The 18179-nt window shown below is 34.9% G+C and overlaps 1 protein-coding gene across 7 annotated transcripts in view; it reads right to left on the reverse strand.

The window, feature by feature from the left end:
• Nucleotides 1-18179, reverse strand: part of CCDC88A (coiled-coil domain containing 88A) — a 139136-nt gene that overhangs the window by 91531 nt on the left and 29426 nt on the right. For all 7 annotated transcript variants that reach the window (XM_019425061.2, XM_019424998.2, XM_019424929.2 and 4 more), the window contains exons 3-4: nt 14147-14255; nt 667-736 (exon numbers count right to left, since the gene is read on the reverse strand). In XM_019425061.2, the coding sequence (XP_019280606.1) occupies nt 667-736; nt 14147-14255 (179 nt within the window). The remainder of the gene's footprint in view (nt 1-666; nt 737-14146; nt 14256-18179) is intronic.

The raw sequence follows: 18179 nt of genomic DNA on the forward strand, positions 1-18179 counted from the left end.
TTTATTTCAGCTTTATTTGTGTTTTGAATGAGAATGGAGGGTGGGGTTTGGAGAAGATATACTTGGAGTTGGATTACAGACAGCCTGAAAAAGTAAGTCCATTGTTGAATTTGTTAGTAGTTGCTAATTTCCCTAGTTGTTCAAAAATTAAAACTCTGAACAGGTCACATTTAAAACCTGGCAAAGGGCAGAAATTTCTGAGAAAAATAATTTAAATGACCTAAGAAAACTGCTTCTCATCTTTCTCTTTAGAAGTAGTTTAATTTAAACTACAATATCAATCACTAAAATCTTAAGATTCAAACAGCTCTGGCAATGATAGCAGATGTATGAATACAAACCTAGAAATTATTTCAAAATCACTTCTTTTCTAAGGTTATGTTCCTTTAATCATGTTCTATATTGTTTATAATGAGATACTAAAAATCATTACAGGAAAGTATCAATGTGGTAGAGTTAAAACAACACTGGCCTTTACGTAAAATGAATGTCTGTTCCGTCCTACACATTACAAATATTCTAAGCTTATTGCCTCTTTATAAAATGGAATATCACCTCTGATTTTACCTAGAGCCATTGTATTCATATAAATAAGCAAGATCTTGATAAGCATTATAGCATTATGCAAAGTTAAGACTATCACATTATGCTAATTTTAATACTTACCAGAAAAAGGATTTTTGCCAATGATTAAGACATTTGGCAATGACATCATGATCAATTGCTGCAAAGTCTCCTGTAAAAAGATACCCCAATGGTTGTTATACAGGTAATGCTGATTAGTCAATAAGCTGTAACTTACGATTTGTGCACTTCTCTATGGATATGCTATACTGCAAATAAAAACCTTTCAAAAAGGTGAAAAAACTTACCCAAGGTCTTAAAAAGACTTCTAAGATCTTAAACTTTTTGTAACTTTAAGTTAAGGAATTAAGTAACTAAAATTATAGTATCAGCCAGACTTAATAACATATCAAATATCTACAAAATAAGTGTCCAAGTGAACAGGTCTAATATTGACTATTTGGAAATCTGAGTTTTAGGTATTAGATGATGATTTAAAGATGATTAAATAATATTCCTCAATAAAAGACCAAGCATGATTACTTTTTGGTCTTTTGTTACTTCTCTTTAAGGGAATTAAAAACCTCTATTAAAATTAAGGAAATTATGGAGCGCCTGGGAGGCTCAGTCAGTTGAATGTCCGACTTCCACTCAGGTCATGATCTCACGGTTTTTGAGTTTGAGCCCCATGTCAGGCTCTGTGCTGATAGCTCAGAGGCTGGAGCCTGCTTCGGATTCTGTGTCTCCCTCTCTCTTTGCCCCTCCCCCACTCATGCTCAGTCTCTCTCTCTCTCTCTCTCAAAAACAAATAAACATTAAAAAAATTAAGGACACTAGTTACTTCATTAAAAATTGTGTCTTAAGATCATTTCATGCAAGTGAGCTCTTCCTCAGTGAATCATTATATCTCCCCTCTATCTACAATAGATGTTTTAGTTCGATTTCTCTCAAATTGTCCGTGACAAGAATATATACACATTCTGATACTACGGGATGATTCAGAAGAATTGAATGCTTTCAAATTACTCATTTTAGTTAATACATCAACTATGCATCTTCCATTTTTATTATCCTTGTTTTGAGATGAAGGAACACAATGTGTCTGTCATTACTATCACTAATAATGACATGCTACAAAGGGTCTGCAATGAATTAAGACTACAGGACGACAGGTGTCCCATGATATTGCTCAATGTTGTCGCGTGATATTGTTCAATCTATGCAAAATTATAGAAACAATTGTGAATGCCCTTATAATTTGGCTTTCACTATATATTCAGACATAACCAGTTACTGAGGAATACATTTTTAAAAGTGTTTAATTCTTTCTGAATCACTCTTTACTTAATACTATGATGAGGCAGCAAATATCATGAAAATTTAACTTGCATTGTTTTTAAAGATGTGTAATTCTAGATCCCATAAAGCATTTTCCCATAGCCGGTGTGTAACATGTACCAGAGGTTCATTAGAATTCATCTTTTATCTATAATTCCTTATAGGTATGTATTAGAAAGACTCAAAACATTTTCTTCAGTGTTATATATACTGGCTCTTTAAAAAACTATTACCAAAACATGGATACATGTTATTTTTTTTAATGTTTATTTATTTTTGAGAGAGAGAGAGCACGAACATACACGTGAGTGGGTGAAGGGCAGAGAGAGAATCCCAAACAAGTTCCTTCCTGTCAGTGCAGAACCCAACACGGGGCTCAAACCCAGAACTATGAGATCATGACCTACGCTGAAGCTGGATGCATGACTGAGCCACCCAGGTGCCCCAAAGCATGCACATATTTAAAGAAAAAGTATACACTCACTATGTGTATCATGTCAGATAAATAATTAAGAGTAAGTGTCAAGAAGTGCTAAAATCACTTACTCCAAAGACTGAGTCTGGTTATTTAATAAATAAAATTTCCAGTTCAAAGCAAGTTACCTCAGGCAGAATATGCTATTAGCTAAGTATGTAACAGCTAAATGGACCTAAAGAATCATTCTTTGTTTCCTTGCCTTGAAGCAAAATTATCAAGACTACATGGACATACTGTTGTATTTTCATTTTCATTTGTCTCCATATACTTTTTAATTTCTTCTCTAATTGCCTAGTTGACCCATTCATTCTTTAGTAGGATGTTCTTTAACCTTCATGCTTTTGGAGGTTTTCCAGACTTTTTCCTGTGCTTGATTTCAAGTTTCATAGCATTGTGGTCTGAAAGTGTGCATGGCATGATCTCAATTCTTTTATACTACGTAAGGGCTGTTTTGTGACCCAGTATGTGATCTTGGAGAATGTTCCATGTGCACTCGAGAAGAAAGTATATTCTGTTGCTGTGGGATGCAGAGTTCTAAATATATCTGTCACGTCCATCTGATCCAATATATCATTCAGGGCCCTTGTTTCTTTATTTATTCTCTGCCTAGATATTCTATCCATTGTTGTAAGTGAAGTATTAAAGTCTCCTGCAATTACCAGGAGACTTATCAATTCTTATCAATAAGGTTGCTTATGTTTGTGATTAACTGTTTTATATATTTGGGGGATCCCAAATTTGGTGCATAGACATTTATAATTGTTAGCTCTTCCTGATGTATACACCCTATAATTCTTATATAATGCCCTTCTTCATCTCTTGTTACAACCTTTAATTTAAAGTCTAGTTAGTCTGATGTAAGTATGGCTACTCCAGCTTTCTTTTCATTTCCAGTAGCATGATAGACAGTTTTCCATCCCCTCACTTTCAATCTGAAGGCATCCTCAGGTCTAAAATGAGTCTCTTGTAGACAGCAAATAGATGGGTCTTGTTTTTTTATCCATTCTGATACCTTATGTCTTTTGGTTGGAGCAATTAGTCCATTTACATTCAGTGTTGTTATTGAAAGATATGGATTTAGAGTCATTGTGATATCTGTAGGTTTCACACTTGTAGTGGTGTCTCTGGTACTTTGTGGTCCTTGCAACATTTCACTCACAAAATCCCCCTTAGGATCTCTTGTAGGGCTGGTTTAGTGGACGAATTCCTCCAGTTTTTGTTTGTTTGGGAAAACCTTTATCTCTCCTTCTATTCTGAATGACAGACTTGCTGGATAAAGGATTCTTGGCTGCATATTTTTTTTTCTGTTCATCACATTGAAGATTTCCTGCCATTCCTTTCTGGCCTGCCAAGTTTCAGTAGACAGGTCTGCTACTACCCTTATGGGTCTACCTTTGTATGTTAAGGCCCACCTATCCCTAGGTGCTTTCAGAATTCTCTCTTTATCCTTGTATTTTGCCAGTTTCATTATGGTATGTCATGCAGAAGATCAATTCAAGTTATGTCTGAAGGGAGTTCTCTGTGCCTCTTGGATTTCAATGCCTGTTTCCTTCCCCAGATCAGGGAAGTTCTCAGCTATGATTTGTTCAAGTACACCTTCAGCCCCTTTCTCTCTCTTCTTCTTCTTCTGGAATTCCTGACACAGATATTGTTCTGTTTGATTGCATCACTTAGTTCTCTAATTCTCCCCTTGTACTCCTGGATTTTTTTATCTTTTTCTCAGCTTCCTCTTTTTCCATAATTTTATTTTCTAATTCACCTATTCTCTCCTCTGCCTCTTCAATCCACGATGAAGCCTTGAATAACTGGGGAGGCAGCCATATTCCTGGAGATGGCTGAATGTTTTAAAGAGTGCCTGGGGGGGTTCAGTCAGTTGAGCGTCCGACTTCAGCTCAGGTCATGATCTCACAGTTCATGGGTTCAAGTCCCACACTGGGGTCTGTGCTAACAGCTCAGAGCCTGGAGCCTGCTTCGGATTCTGTCTCCCTTTCTCTGCCCCTCCCCCACTCATGCTCTCTCTCAAAAGTAAATAATAAACATTAAAAAAAAAGACTACCTGTACATATATTGAAAAGAAATCATAAAAATGAGATGCATAAAAAAAAGCAATCACTGTTCTGTCTCTATCCCATTTAGCAGAGATAGTCTAAGAACAAAGAACATTCAAATTCAGTATTATTAAAGAGGTATGAAATTTTAAGAGATTCTGAATTATTAGGAAAAAACCTTTACCTCAGTTTCAAGATAAAGGATAATTCTCATTTATACCACTTGTTTTGTGATAACATGTGTGAAAACTGGTAAATCATACCAGAAAACATCAACTTAGATTTTCAAGGTAATTTATTACATTGTTTTGCCATGTAACATTCCATGTTGGTATAATGGTATAAGGAAACTGTCCAGACCAATAGTAATCTTCAATATGTCCACAACCTCACTCCTCCACCCTCTTCCTCAGCTGGCTCCCCACTCCTGCCTACTCTGTTATCCCATGCCTCATGCTAACTCTGTTCAAAAAGATAAAAGCAATCTCATTGATCCTTTCATTGTATGGTATCATCAATAACCTAATGTGTTTGACTTTTATGCTATGCAACTCTAGTAGTTCGATGATACAATTGCTACAAAAAACTGCTATATTCAAACTTAACTCCATGTGTCTGAAAATGTACGTTAGTGTAGCAGAATCTGATACCTAGTACAGCATACTCTGGTAGAGTACAATCTGAATGTCTAGGCTTAAATGTCAGCTCCATGACTTACTGTGTATGTGACTTTTGTTGGGAAGGGCAGGAAATAAAACAAAAGTATAAAGTTTGTTTTTTTTTTTTAGTGGTCGTTATGAAATACTAGTTAATGGGAAAAAAAATCTATCTTTTACGTTATTTCCAAGTATTAATTTAGTTATGTCTGAAAGTGATAATATTAGGCAAGGCAGCTAAAAACTACACAAATTTTAAAAATCCAATTATTCTAAAACCTCTATTTGGCTCTATGCATCCAGAAGATTTGTAAAAATTCCTATTTCCCTATTCTAATCTTACAAGTAACATTGAAAAATAAACAAAACATAAAAGATATCAGAGACTAAAAAAACCTGATTGCTACTGTTGAAACTCTATTAAATATCATCCCCAGATTTCCCAGACATCACCTAGTTCTAAAGATGTTCATTATTAAAGTGCTAAAGAAATGGAAAAAAAATATATTTGAGCCCAAGATAAATATGACTTTAAGTAGGAGGAACAGATTAATTGAAGAGTTAAGGATGATAATACATACGTATATGAATTAGTGAAGGTACTTCACTTTGTTAGAAAAGTGGCAAGAAAAGGGGCACCTGGGTGGCTCAGTTGGTTAACTGTCTGACTTCGGCTCAGGTCATGATCTTATGGTTCGTGGGTTTGGGCCCCATATTGGGCTCTGTGCTGACAGCTCAGAACCTGGAGCCTGTTTCAGATTCTGTGTCTCCCTCTCTCTCTTCCTCCCTCACTCATGCTCTGTCTCTCAAAAATAAATAAATGTGAATTTTTTTTTAAAAAAGTGGTTAAGAAACATAAAAAATGTATAGAGAAAGAATTTTAGCAATATAACTGAAAGAATTGAGAAAACCAGAGCAGTTATTCATTCAACAAATATTTACTGTGTGTTTATTATCTCCCAGACATTGTTCTAGAAAATGGAAATACAGCAGTAAACAAACAAAAATCTGTGCTCTCATGGGGTAGACAGAAAATAAGTAAGTGATTTTGATGATAAGTGCTAAGTATAAAAATAAAGCAGGGAATGAGAAGGCGTACTGGAGATTGTGTTGTTTCACAGAACAGGGAGAAATTCTATCCTGGTATGAAAACAGCCTGGAGAACACCAATACTTAATAAAAAGAAAAAGACCAAACAAGAATGAACTGGCAAAATTTGCAACTACGTGGATGGAACTGGAGGGTATTATGCTAAGTGAAATTAGTCAGAGAAAGACAAAAATCATATGACTTCACTCATATGAGGACTTTAAGAGACAAAACAGATGAACATAAAGGAAGGGAAACAAAAATAATATAAAAACAGGGAGGGGGACAAAACAGAAGAGACTCATAAATATGGAGAACAAACTGGGGGTTACTGGAGGGGTTGTGGGAGGGAGGATGGGGTAAATGGGTAAGGGGCACTAAGGAATCTACTCCTGAAATCACTGTTGCACTATATGCTAACTAATTTGGATACAAATTTTAAAAAATAAAAAAGCAAATTAAAAGAAAAAAAGAACTGTCAGATTACATTAAAAGGAAAATAACAGTAAAGGTGCTCTGATAGGTACAAGTAATTTTATTCCTAGTACTTTTTGTTGACTTACAGTTTTTCTATAAAAAATGGTATATTACCTACATTTTTAGTTGACCATCTAAAAGCTTTATTGATATACACACAAGCTTCCGTGAATTAAAGTTCATATTGCTAAAACACTGTAAGAAAGGCTATTTCATGTTTGTGCCAACGCAGACAGTATTTAGTTAATCTTTAAAGATAACTTAAACTACGGGGTACCTGGGTGGTTCCGTCAGTTAAGTGTACGACTCTTGATTTCAGTCCAGGTCATGATCTCGTGTTTTGTGAGATTGAGCCCAACGCTGGGCTCTGTACTAACAGCATTGAGCCTGCTTGGGGTTCTCTCTTCCTCTCTCTCTTCCCCACCCCACTTGTGCTTGTGCATACTCTCTCTTTCTCAAAATAAATAAACTTTATAAAAATGTATCTAAGCTCATTTAAGAAAAAAAAGATAACTTAAACTAGGCTTCTCCTTCTTCCTAGAAGTTATCCAGAAACTACTTTCACAATAAGAAGTTAAACAATACTTCTGGCAAAGGTCTGGGCTCATATCCCTTTCCTGAATTACACACTGAGCAAAATGCTGTTACTAAAACTGCACATTACTATAGTACTAAACATAAGTTTCAAAGATTTCTAAAATATAAGTCTCTTCTCTAAGACTGATGATATAGGGGCACCTAGGTGGCTCAGTCAGTTAAGTGTCTGACTTTGGCTCAGGTCATGATTTCACAGTTCATGGGTTCAAGTCCCGTGTCAGGCTCTGTGCTGACAGCTCAGAGGCTGGAGCCTGCTTCGGATTCTGTCTCCCTCTCTCTCTGCCCCTCCCCCGCTCATGCTCTGTCAAAAATAAATAAAACATTAAAAAAATTTTTTTAATGAATAAACATAAAAAATATTCAAAAAATAAGACTTATGATCTATTTTAAAAATTCAAACATAATTACATTTATAATATTTGTATTTATACTTTTATCTGTGTTACTAGTGAAAAGAATTAAGACATTTTACATTTTAGTAGTCTATAAAAAAAAGTAAATGAATGGCATTAAAAGGAAAGACATTTCGGGCACCTTGGTGGCTTAGCTGTTGGGTGGCCGACTTTGGCTCATGTCATGATCTTGCAGTTTGTGGGTTCGAGCCCTGCTTCAGCTCTATGCTGACAGCTTGGAGCCTGGAGCCTGATGTAAATTCTGTGTCTCCCTCTCTCTGCCCCTCCCCCGCTCATGCTCTGTGTCTCTCTCTCCAAAATAAACATTAACAAAAAAAATTTTTTTAACTTGTTTAAAAAAAAGGGAAGAACATCTGACCAAAATGTCAAAAATATGATATCAAGTATGTGTTGTATAAAAAACAAAGAGTCTCATTTCCTTGGCTACTATATTTTATTAATAATCCAAATATTGGCTATTATAACACATATTAAACAAAAACCTTAATAAGTACCACCTTTCTCTGGCAACTAGAAATGGTACCAGACCATTTCTTTTTAGTATTAACGACATTAACCCTACAAAAACGTCCCAATAAATTTAAATTTCCTAATAGTATTCTTTTTTTTCTGAGCCTCAAATGATTCAGCTTATTATTTTAGTGGTAGTTGAGGAACCACATTGCTTCATTCAGTACTTATTTAAAATGCAGGCACAGTAGTCAAGACAAACACTGCTGCTGACAGAATTATAAAAATGGACTAAGATTTTACTAGCAAACTGTGTCTCTGATAATCAAATTCACTATTCATTCACAGGAATAAAAATAACACTTTTTAAAAATTCAAAGGGCCTAGGTAATTTTACATGATAGTTATAGCTTACTTATTTCTGACTTGAAAATTTCAAATATTTATTTGCAAGACAAAAAAACTTGCCATATATGGATCAAGTGATTATCTGAAAAGGTCTAACTGCCACTAAACATGAAGAAGTGCATTTTCAATGAACTTCTCACAATCTGTTCTTACCAGTTATTTTTCTCAAGACCTCTTATTATTACTCCCTCATTGTACTTATTTATCACAATCAAAAGTATTTTATTTAGTCATTTACTTGTCTATTATCCCTCTAATAAAACCGCTAAGTTCCATGAGATGAGGGACATGGTTTGTTGTGTTCACCACTGTAGCCCCAATGCCTTAGCATTCAATAACATGTAGCAGAAAAGAGAGGAAATCTGAATGACACTGTAATTCTTACTGAGCTTGTACATATTCCAAATCATTAAAATGAAAAAAAGGAGTAATACTGACACTTAAGTTTACCTATCATTACTAAAAAGATTCAATGAAATAATTCCTTCCACTAATAATCATTTCAGGGTATTCTGTCAATCTTCTTTTCTCCCTGGGAACCATTTCTACAAGATGACCCTGATTCCTACCAACCCATTAAAAAAAATTTGGAGACCACATTTATGAATTTTAGCATACCCAAATTCATTTTCCTTTTGTGAAACAGACCCACCATAATGTGTGACAATATTTTACCTCAATACTTTTTCTGAGGAGCATATGAGATATAAATAAATAATTTTAGTAGTTTTAATAGATTTCAGGGAAAATTTTTATTTTTCCAAAAGACAGGTAATTTAACAGGTGACAAAAACTGCACTGATTTAGACTTTAACTTGAAATCTGTCTTATATTAAACCAGGCCATGTGTGTCTTGGTTACATATACGAGGGAAAAAAATCAGCAAATCAATTAATTGTGCAAATAAGACAGTTGATCTATTCCTGAAGATACTTTAGAACTGTCCTGGGGGCGCCTGGGTGGCTCCGTCAGTTAAGTGTCCAACTCCTGATCTTGGTTCAAGACATGATCTTATGGATCATGGGATCAAGCCCCGCATCAGGCTCTGCGCTGACAGCATGGAGTTTGGGATTCTCTGTCTCCCTCTCTCTCTGCCCCTTCCCTGCTTGCTCTCCATCTCTTTCTCAAGGTAAATAAGCATTTAAAAAAAAGTTTAGAAGTGTCTTGGAAACATTTTATCTAAGAATATGAAGCACTGGGTTGATGGCAGAAATAGTTTGGTAAACTGCCTCTACAGGAAAAACAGAAGGGAGTAATACAAGGAGAATTTCAATCTTCAGTAATATTTTGTGTCTTAAGTATCTGAAACAACACTGACAAAATGTTAAGATATTCATTCATGTCTAACCCTAAGTTAGTCCATTGGTATTCAAACAGATTAATAAAAAGAAAAGAATATGTAAGTGGTCATCCAGAAAATGTTAATGAAATATTACAGATGTGTCTAAAAAAATGGTGTCAACTCAACACAAGTCAAAATACTAATAATAAAATCACCAGGCATGATAAACATTTGGGCTTTTCAATTCTGGCACTATTAACATTTTGGGCTGGATAATTCTTAGTTTTGGGAAACTGTGCTGTGCACTATAAGACACTTAGCTGCATTCCTGGCTTCTACCCACTAAACGCTAGTAGTATTCCTAGGTGTAAGAACCAAAAATGTCTCTAATTACTGCCAAATGTCCCCCGGGGGATAAAAGCACCCTCCATTGAGGACCACTTATTTAAACTATTGAACTGATGGATTTCACAATTCTATCTTCCCCAAATTTCTTGGTGACTACAACATCGTTAGATTAACATGATTAATAAAAAGGTAATTTCAACACTTCGCTTTAGGCAGGAGGAAGACAAAGAACAAGACAGCAGTAGTTTAATAAAAAAGAAATACTACTTCATGCTACAACATGAATGAACCTCGAAATCATTATGCTAGGTAAAAGAAGTCAGTAACAAAAGACCACATAGTGTACAATTCCATTTTTATGAAATGTCCAGAATAGGCAAATATACAGAGACAAAAATAGATTTTAGCAAATGCCTAATGCTGGAGTGGTGGTGGTGGTAGTGGTGGTGGTGGTGGTGGTAAATGTGTGTGCAGGACAGGGAAAATAGGAGTAACTGCTTTTAGATATAGGGTTTCTTTCTGGAGTGACAAAGCTATTCTAAAATTGGTTATTCTAAATATATTAAAAACCTCTGAATTGGACATTTTTAATGGGTTAATTATACGGTATATGAAGTACATCTAAATAAAGCTGTTTAGAAAATAAAAAGAGTGGTATACAATACAGAATTAGGTTGCACTGACAACTGATTTAAGATTCTGATGCAGAAATGCCTTTGCCTTCCAAGGAGTCTCATTGAAAGTTTCAAGGCAAACTTCCATCTCTCTAAAGATAGTGTAAAACCAAAATTCCAGCACTGTTTTTTTAAATTTTTTTTCAAGTTTTATTTTTGAAAGAGAGAGCATGAGTTGGGGAGAGGCAGAGAGAGAGGGAGACACAGAATGAGAAGCAGGCTCCAGGCTCTGAGCTGCCAGCACAGAGCCCGATGTGGGGCTCGAACTCACAGACCGTGAGATCATGACCTGAGCTGAAGTCAGACGCTTAACCAACTGAGCCACCCAGGTGCCCCACAGCATTGTTTTAAAGAACAAAACTGAAGACTGTCAAAATAAGCCACTGTATCACTTAATCTAGTCATTTGTTTCATATCTGAAAATACTGATATCAAACAACATTAAAAGACAAAACAGATGTATCATAAAACCTAACTTACTCATATCAACTGAAGGAAAATGACAGCTGGAATATTGGCAAATAATAAACAAAAGTTTATAAAAAATCTAGCACAGACTTATTTCTGACAAGGAGTACTAGATATTAGAAAGGAAGGAAGGAATCCAAAAATGCTAGATAATTTTTAAAAATTTCTTTTATAATGACTGAGCTCAAAATAAAAAGATAATCCTCAGTTAAAAGATAAAACAAAACAAAACAAAAACCTGAACCCTACAAAGGAAGACAAGAAAGAAGCTATTTTTCTTGGCCTTTGGTAGAGACTGAGGAGGGTTATTTCCCTAAGGATTTGCAATAATGTAGCACCAGCTTAAAAAAAAAAATGGAAACACATAATTTACATACACACAAATGTAGAGAAAGAGATTCGGAAATCCACATATTCAGGCACTAATAGAGGTACTCTCCAGGCATTAGAAGTATGTTTGTATTTTGTCATCTTTTCTAGTTTGTATAGTATACAAGTATTGCTTCTAAGTATAGAGCTGCTTAAAATAAAATGGTTCTGGAATGGTTGCACAAATAAAACAAATTCTCTCTGGAACAATACATCTTTGGCCCAGACACAAAGTATTCCCACAGACAAATCCCCTCCCACCCAAAATAAGGTCACAATTACACACACACACCACACACGTGCGCGCACACACACACACACACACACACACCATTGCCCCTGCTGCCACCACCACCATAAGAAACAGCAAACTGAAAACAAAATGCAGGTTCAGATCCCCATGGATCTGACTTCAGATTTTGGAATTATCAGGCATAAAGTCTAAAATAGAAAAATTTTTTAATTTCTGAAGAAATAAAGGAATTAAAAGAATGATTAATAACAACATGAAAAGGCAAAGATATAAAGAATCAAACAGAACTTCTACAAAGGAAGGATGTAATTACTGAATCAAAAGTTAATCAGTGGGTTAAACAGAACATCTGACACATATGAAAGGCAAAATTAGCAAACTGGAGAGATAGTCCTGAAAAAAATACTCAGAATACAGTACAAGACTGATAAGGTAAAAGAAAATTTAATGAACATGGGGGATAGAGTAAGAAACTAATAAACATGTAATAGAAATACCTGAAGGATATCAGGCTAATATAAAAGGAAAGAGACATGAGAAGAGACAATATTAGCAACCAGGAGATAAAGTTTAACCTAGGAACAAAAGTTAGACTAACAGCTGACATCTCTAGAACTGAAAGGAATCCCGAAATAGAAGAATAAAATCTGTAAAACACTGAGAGAAAAGTAATTGTTAAAGAATTGCATACCCAATAAAATGATCTTTCAAGAACAAGGGTAAAATAAAAGCATTCTTGGACAAATAAAACATTGAGAAACTTTACCATCAACAAGCTCTCTTTAAATAAATATTTAAAGATATACTTCAGTAAGCAAATAATACCAAATAGAATCACTTCTCGGCCTTTTGGCTAAGATCAAGTGAAGAAAATAATACCAAATAGAATTCTGAGGTACAAAAGAAAACCACTGTGGGGGGGTGGGGGGAGGAAAACACACAGTTTGATCTAAAGGAACACTGAATCTATTTATTTAACACTACTTTCAGTATCTAATTTATAGGGTTTTTTAATTTATGGGGTTTTAATACTTTCAGTATCTAATTTATGGGGTTTTTAAAAAAGAAAACACAAGACAAGAACAGCTTAAAGATCATAAAGGGAAATAAATGGAGTTAAAGCACTCTAACATCATGGAACTATTACATAAAAGAGTAAAAATACCAAGTAATTTTGGCCTTTTTTTTGCTAGGTAAGAATGGAAGGTGTAATTTCAAGAGTGGCCTACAAAAAAAAAAGAAGTAGGATAAAAAGCATTTACACCAGTAGAAAAAAATATGAGGAAACACTTACAAATGGTATAATTCGCCATAATAATTTAAACATTTAAAACTCATTTGCATTCAATCATAGAGCTTTCAACTGTATAAAGGAAAACTTGACACATCTATCATCATAATAGGAGATTCCAACTCATCTTTCTCAATAACTGATAGATCAAGAGACAAAATTAATCAGGCTATGGAAGTTTGAAAAATGCAATTAACAAGCTTGCTCTGACTCTGCACCCAAAAAACTGGAGAATACCTATCTTTCTGAAGCACACATCAAACTTTAATAAAATGTGACAACATAATAGGCCAAGCCAAGTAATTATTAACAAATGTCAAAGAATCAGTATCACAAAAGCCATTTTCTTTGACCAAAAACCAAAACCAAAAAAGAGTGCTTGAAAAATACCCTATGTTCAGAAATCTAAAGGCGTATTTCTAAATACCTCAAGTGGAAAAAGAAATCACAAAACGAGAAAATGCAAAAAATAAATATTTTAAAGAATACAACATACCAAAATTTGTGTAATGCACCTATGGTGATTTGTAGAGGTGTACTGATAGCCTGAAAAATGCTCATATTTAAACCACAAACTATGTATCTAATTTAAGTTTAAACAAGGACAATAAAAAGTACACTTTTCAAAGGCATAATTCTAGTAGCCTAACAAAGTGTTGCACTATGCAAGCTCTCAGAAACTGGGAACTGGTTTTAAAATTTCATAAAGTACAATAATTATTTTTAAAATTAGGTAATATGAAGTGTTTGCTTGTATCTTTAATATTGCCTAAGAAATGGATTATGTCAATTCTACTCTATCTCCAGCAAATAAACCAGTATCTGACACATAATAATTAGCGTTTAGTATATTCTAGGTAAATAATACCTTTTGTTATTATACAAAAAATATGAATACATAAACATTAATTATAATACTAAATGAAGAAAAAGGACCACTTACCTGGTAATAAAATTTTATCTGTCTCACCAAAATGGATAGATTATGAATTCTAAGTGATGCATCATTGTTGACCTTTTTATTTACTCTCTGACTCTCCGATTTAGGATTGCTGTAAGAAATTAAAAAAAAATACTTTAAACTAAAATTATACTCAAATACATGTATTAACCTATAGGTGACTGAAAATAACCACATTAAAAAATGTGTATCCATCTGCATTAACAGAGATGACCCAAAGGACAGATGATGTGTTTTGTGCTTCTAATTAATATAAATGCATCTGATATTTCTAAGACAATGGCAAAATAAATTTGAAACATAAGTTAGATATTTCTCTTCATTCTCATTTTGTTTCTCCATCTTCCTGGGATGAATAACCTCTTCTTTCTTTCAAATATATTTATTTCCATCACCCAAAATACATCTATTTAAATCAAGACTGTGGGACGCCTGGGTGGCTCAGTCAGTTAAGCATCCGACTTTGGCTCAGGTCATGATCTCACAGTGCATGAGTCTGAGACCTGCATCAGGCTCTGTGCTGACAGCTCAGAGGCTGGGGACTGCTTAGAAATCTTTGTCTCCCACTCTTTCTGTCCCTTCCCTGCTCATGCTCTGTCTCTCTCTCTCTTTGTGTCTCTCAAAAATAAATATTAAACAAATTCTTAAATAAAAAATAAATAAATCAAGATTATAAAATATGAGCTAATAACCAAGAAATGGTGTATCTCCTCAATAGATAATGGGGACTATATGTGAGCAGCCACTGTTCCACAGAAGTTAAAGAATGCAGTTATGACACAGGTTAATACTTTAATCTTAGGTAAACTATACAGATTCAATGAAAGCAAATGGTTGAAGGATTCTGAAGTAGCAGAAACTGGAAAAAAAAAAAAAAGTTAGACCATGGTTAAGAATGAGAAATTCAATCACAACCAAAAAAAAGGCAATATAAGTAAAAATATACAAGTGTGACTATATAAAACCAAAAAGCTTCTGCACAGCAAAGGAAACCATCAACGAAATGAAAAGTCAACTTATGGAATGGGAGAAAGTATTTTTCAAATCATATATCTGATAAGGGGGGTTAATATTCAAAATACATAAAAAGCTCATACAACAACAAAAAATGAAACATTCTGATTTTAAAATGGGCAGAGGAACTGAATAGACATTTTTTCTAAAAAAGACCTACAAATGGCTAATAGGTACATGAAAAGGTACTCAACATCAGTAATCAAAAAAACACAAATCAAAACCATAATTAAGAATCACCTCATGTCTGTTAAAATGGTTACATCAAAAATGTAAGTGATAACAAGTGTTTTGGCAAGGATGTGGAAGAAAGGGAACTCTCGTGCACTGTTGTTAGGAATGTAAATTGTTGCAACCACCATAGAGGTTCATGAAAAATTAAAAACAGAACTACCATATAATCAGCAACTCCACTGCTCAATATATATGCCAAAGGAAATGAAAACAGAATCTCAAAAAGGTATCTGCATGTTCACTGCAGTATTATTTACAATAGCCAACACAGGAAAACAAACTGTCCATCAACAGATAAATGCATAAAGAAGATGTGAGACACACACACCTTATATATGTATTAAAATTATTACTCATTCATGAGAAAAGAAATTCTGCCACCTGCAACAGTCAAATGGACCTTGAGGGCGTTATGCTAAGTGTAATAAGACAAACAGACAAATACTTATATTCTTTTTAAGAATAGGAAATTCAAGTGGTGGCACTAGAACAGAAGAGTAAATCCATGCCAGAACATAAGCAGGTAAGAGCTAGTTCCTCATTAGGGCAGAGAGGTCAGGCTGGATAAAGACATTGCAAAGTGAAACGGCAGACAATAAATCAGGACTCCCTATGCAAGGGCTGAATGCATATCATAAAGCAGGAACCTAAGCAGTTATTGGGACAGAGTACTATCCTATGATTATGACTTTAAATGCAGTACCTCCACACAAGAATGCAGAGAAGAAATTGATAGCTATACAACAGAGAATAGGAACTGAATAGAAACCTCTCATTCCTTAATCCTTCCCTTTTGTACCCAGTCCAATACAATCCTAATGCCTTCAATTCCTTCCCCAGACAGATTAGACTCTATAGTGCTATATTTTGGTAATTCTCAAACTTTTAGGCTCCAAACAACTTTTGTTTTCATGGGCTATATTTACTGTAACAGAAATTAAAACTGAGAAGATATCACAGTTACTTATTAAGTCATTTTTAAAAATAATAAATTACACACTTAAAAATATCAAACAAAAAAATTAATGAGAATAGCATTGTTTTACTATTTTTACACATCTCTTTATTTTTTTATATAACTTATTGTCAAGTTAGCTAACACACAGGGTATACAGTGTGCTCTTGGCTTTGGGAGTAGATTCCCATGATTCATCACTTACATACAACACCCAGGGCTCATCCCAACAAATGCCCTCCTCAATGCCCATCACCCATTTCCCCCGCCCCCATCAACCTTCTGTTTGTCCTCTGCATTTAAGAGTTTCTTATGGTTTGCCTCCCTCTCAGTAACTATTTTTTTTTCTTTCCCTTCCCCAATGGTCTTCTGTAAAGTTTCTCAAATTCCACATATGAATGAAAACATATGATATCTTGTCTTTCTCTGACTGACTTATTGCACGTAGTATTAAATGCCCTCTAGTTCCATCCACATTGTTGCAAACGGCGAGATTTCATTCTTTTTCACTGCCAAGTGGTATTCCATTGTATATATAAACCACATCTTCTTTATCCATTCATCAGTTGATGGACATTTGGGTTCTTTCCATCATTTGGCTATTGTTGACAGGGCTGCTATAAACATTGGGGTACATGTGCCCCCTATAAATCAGCACTCCTATATCTTTTAGATAAATTCCTAGTAGTGCTATTGCTGGGTCATAGGGAAATTCCATTTTTAAGTTTTTGAGGACCCTCCACACTGTTTTCCACAATGGGGCACCAGTTTGCATTCCTACCAACAGTGCAAGAGGGTTCTCCTTTCCCACATCCTTGCCAACATCTGTTGTTTCCTGAGTTAATTTTAGCCACTCTGACTGGTGTGAGGTGGTATCTCAATGTGGTTTTGATTTCTATTTCCCTGATGATGAGTGATGTTGATTGAGCATCTTTCATGTGTCTGTTAGCCATTTGGATGCCTTCTTTGGTAAAGTGTCTATTCATACCTTCTGCCCATTTCTTCACTGGATTATTTGTTCTTCAGGTGTTGAGTTTGGTAAGTTCTTTATAGATTTTGGATACTAACCCTTTATCCAATATGTTGTTTGCAAATATCTTCTCTCGTTCCATTGGTTGCCTTTTAGTTTTGTTGATTGTTCCCTTTGCTGTGTAGAAGCTTTTAATCTTGAGGAGGTCCCAACAGTTCATTTTTGCTTTTATTTCCCTTGCCTTGGGAGATGTGTGAAGTAAGAAGTTGCTGCAACCAAGGTCAAAAAGGTTGTTGCCTGTTTTCTCCTCTAGGATTTTGATGTCACATATTTATGTCTTTCATACACTTTGAATTTATTTTTGTGTATGGTACAAGAAAGTGGTCCACTTTCATTCTTCTGCATGTTTGTGTCCAGTTCTTCCAGCACCAGTTTTGCTGACGAGACTGTCTTTTTTTCCATTGGATACTCTTTACTGCTTTGTCGAAGATTAGTTGGCCATACATGTGTGGGTCCAGTTCTAGGCTCTCTTCTCTATTTCATTGGTCTCTGTGTCTGTTTTTGTGAAAATACCATACTGTCTTGATGATTACAACTTTGTAGTACAGGCTAAAGTCTGGGATTGTGATGGCCCCGGCTTTGATTTTCTTCTTCAACATTACTTTGGCTATTCGGGGTCTTTTGTGGTTCCATACAAATTTTAGAATTGTTTGTTCTAGCTCTGTGAAGAATGCTGGCGTTATTTTGATTGGGATTGCACTGAAATGTATAGACTGCTTTAGGTAGCATCGACATTTTAACAATATTTATTCTTCTAATCCATGAGCATGGATGTTTTTCCA

This window comes from Panthera pardus, unplaced genomic scaffold (assembly GCF_024362965.1).
Source record: "Panthera pardus isolate Hobbes unplaced genomic scaffold, ASM2436296v1 HiC_scaffold_25, whole genome shotgun sequence".
In the NCBI taxonomy this organism is placed as follows: Eukaryota; Metazoa; Chordata; class Mammalia; order Carnivora; family Felidae; genus Panthera; species Panthera pardus.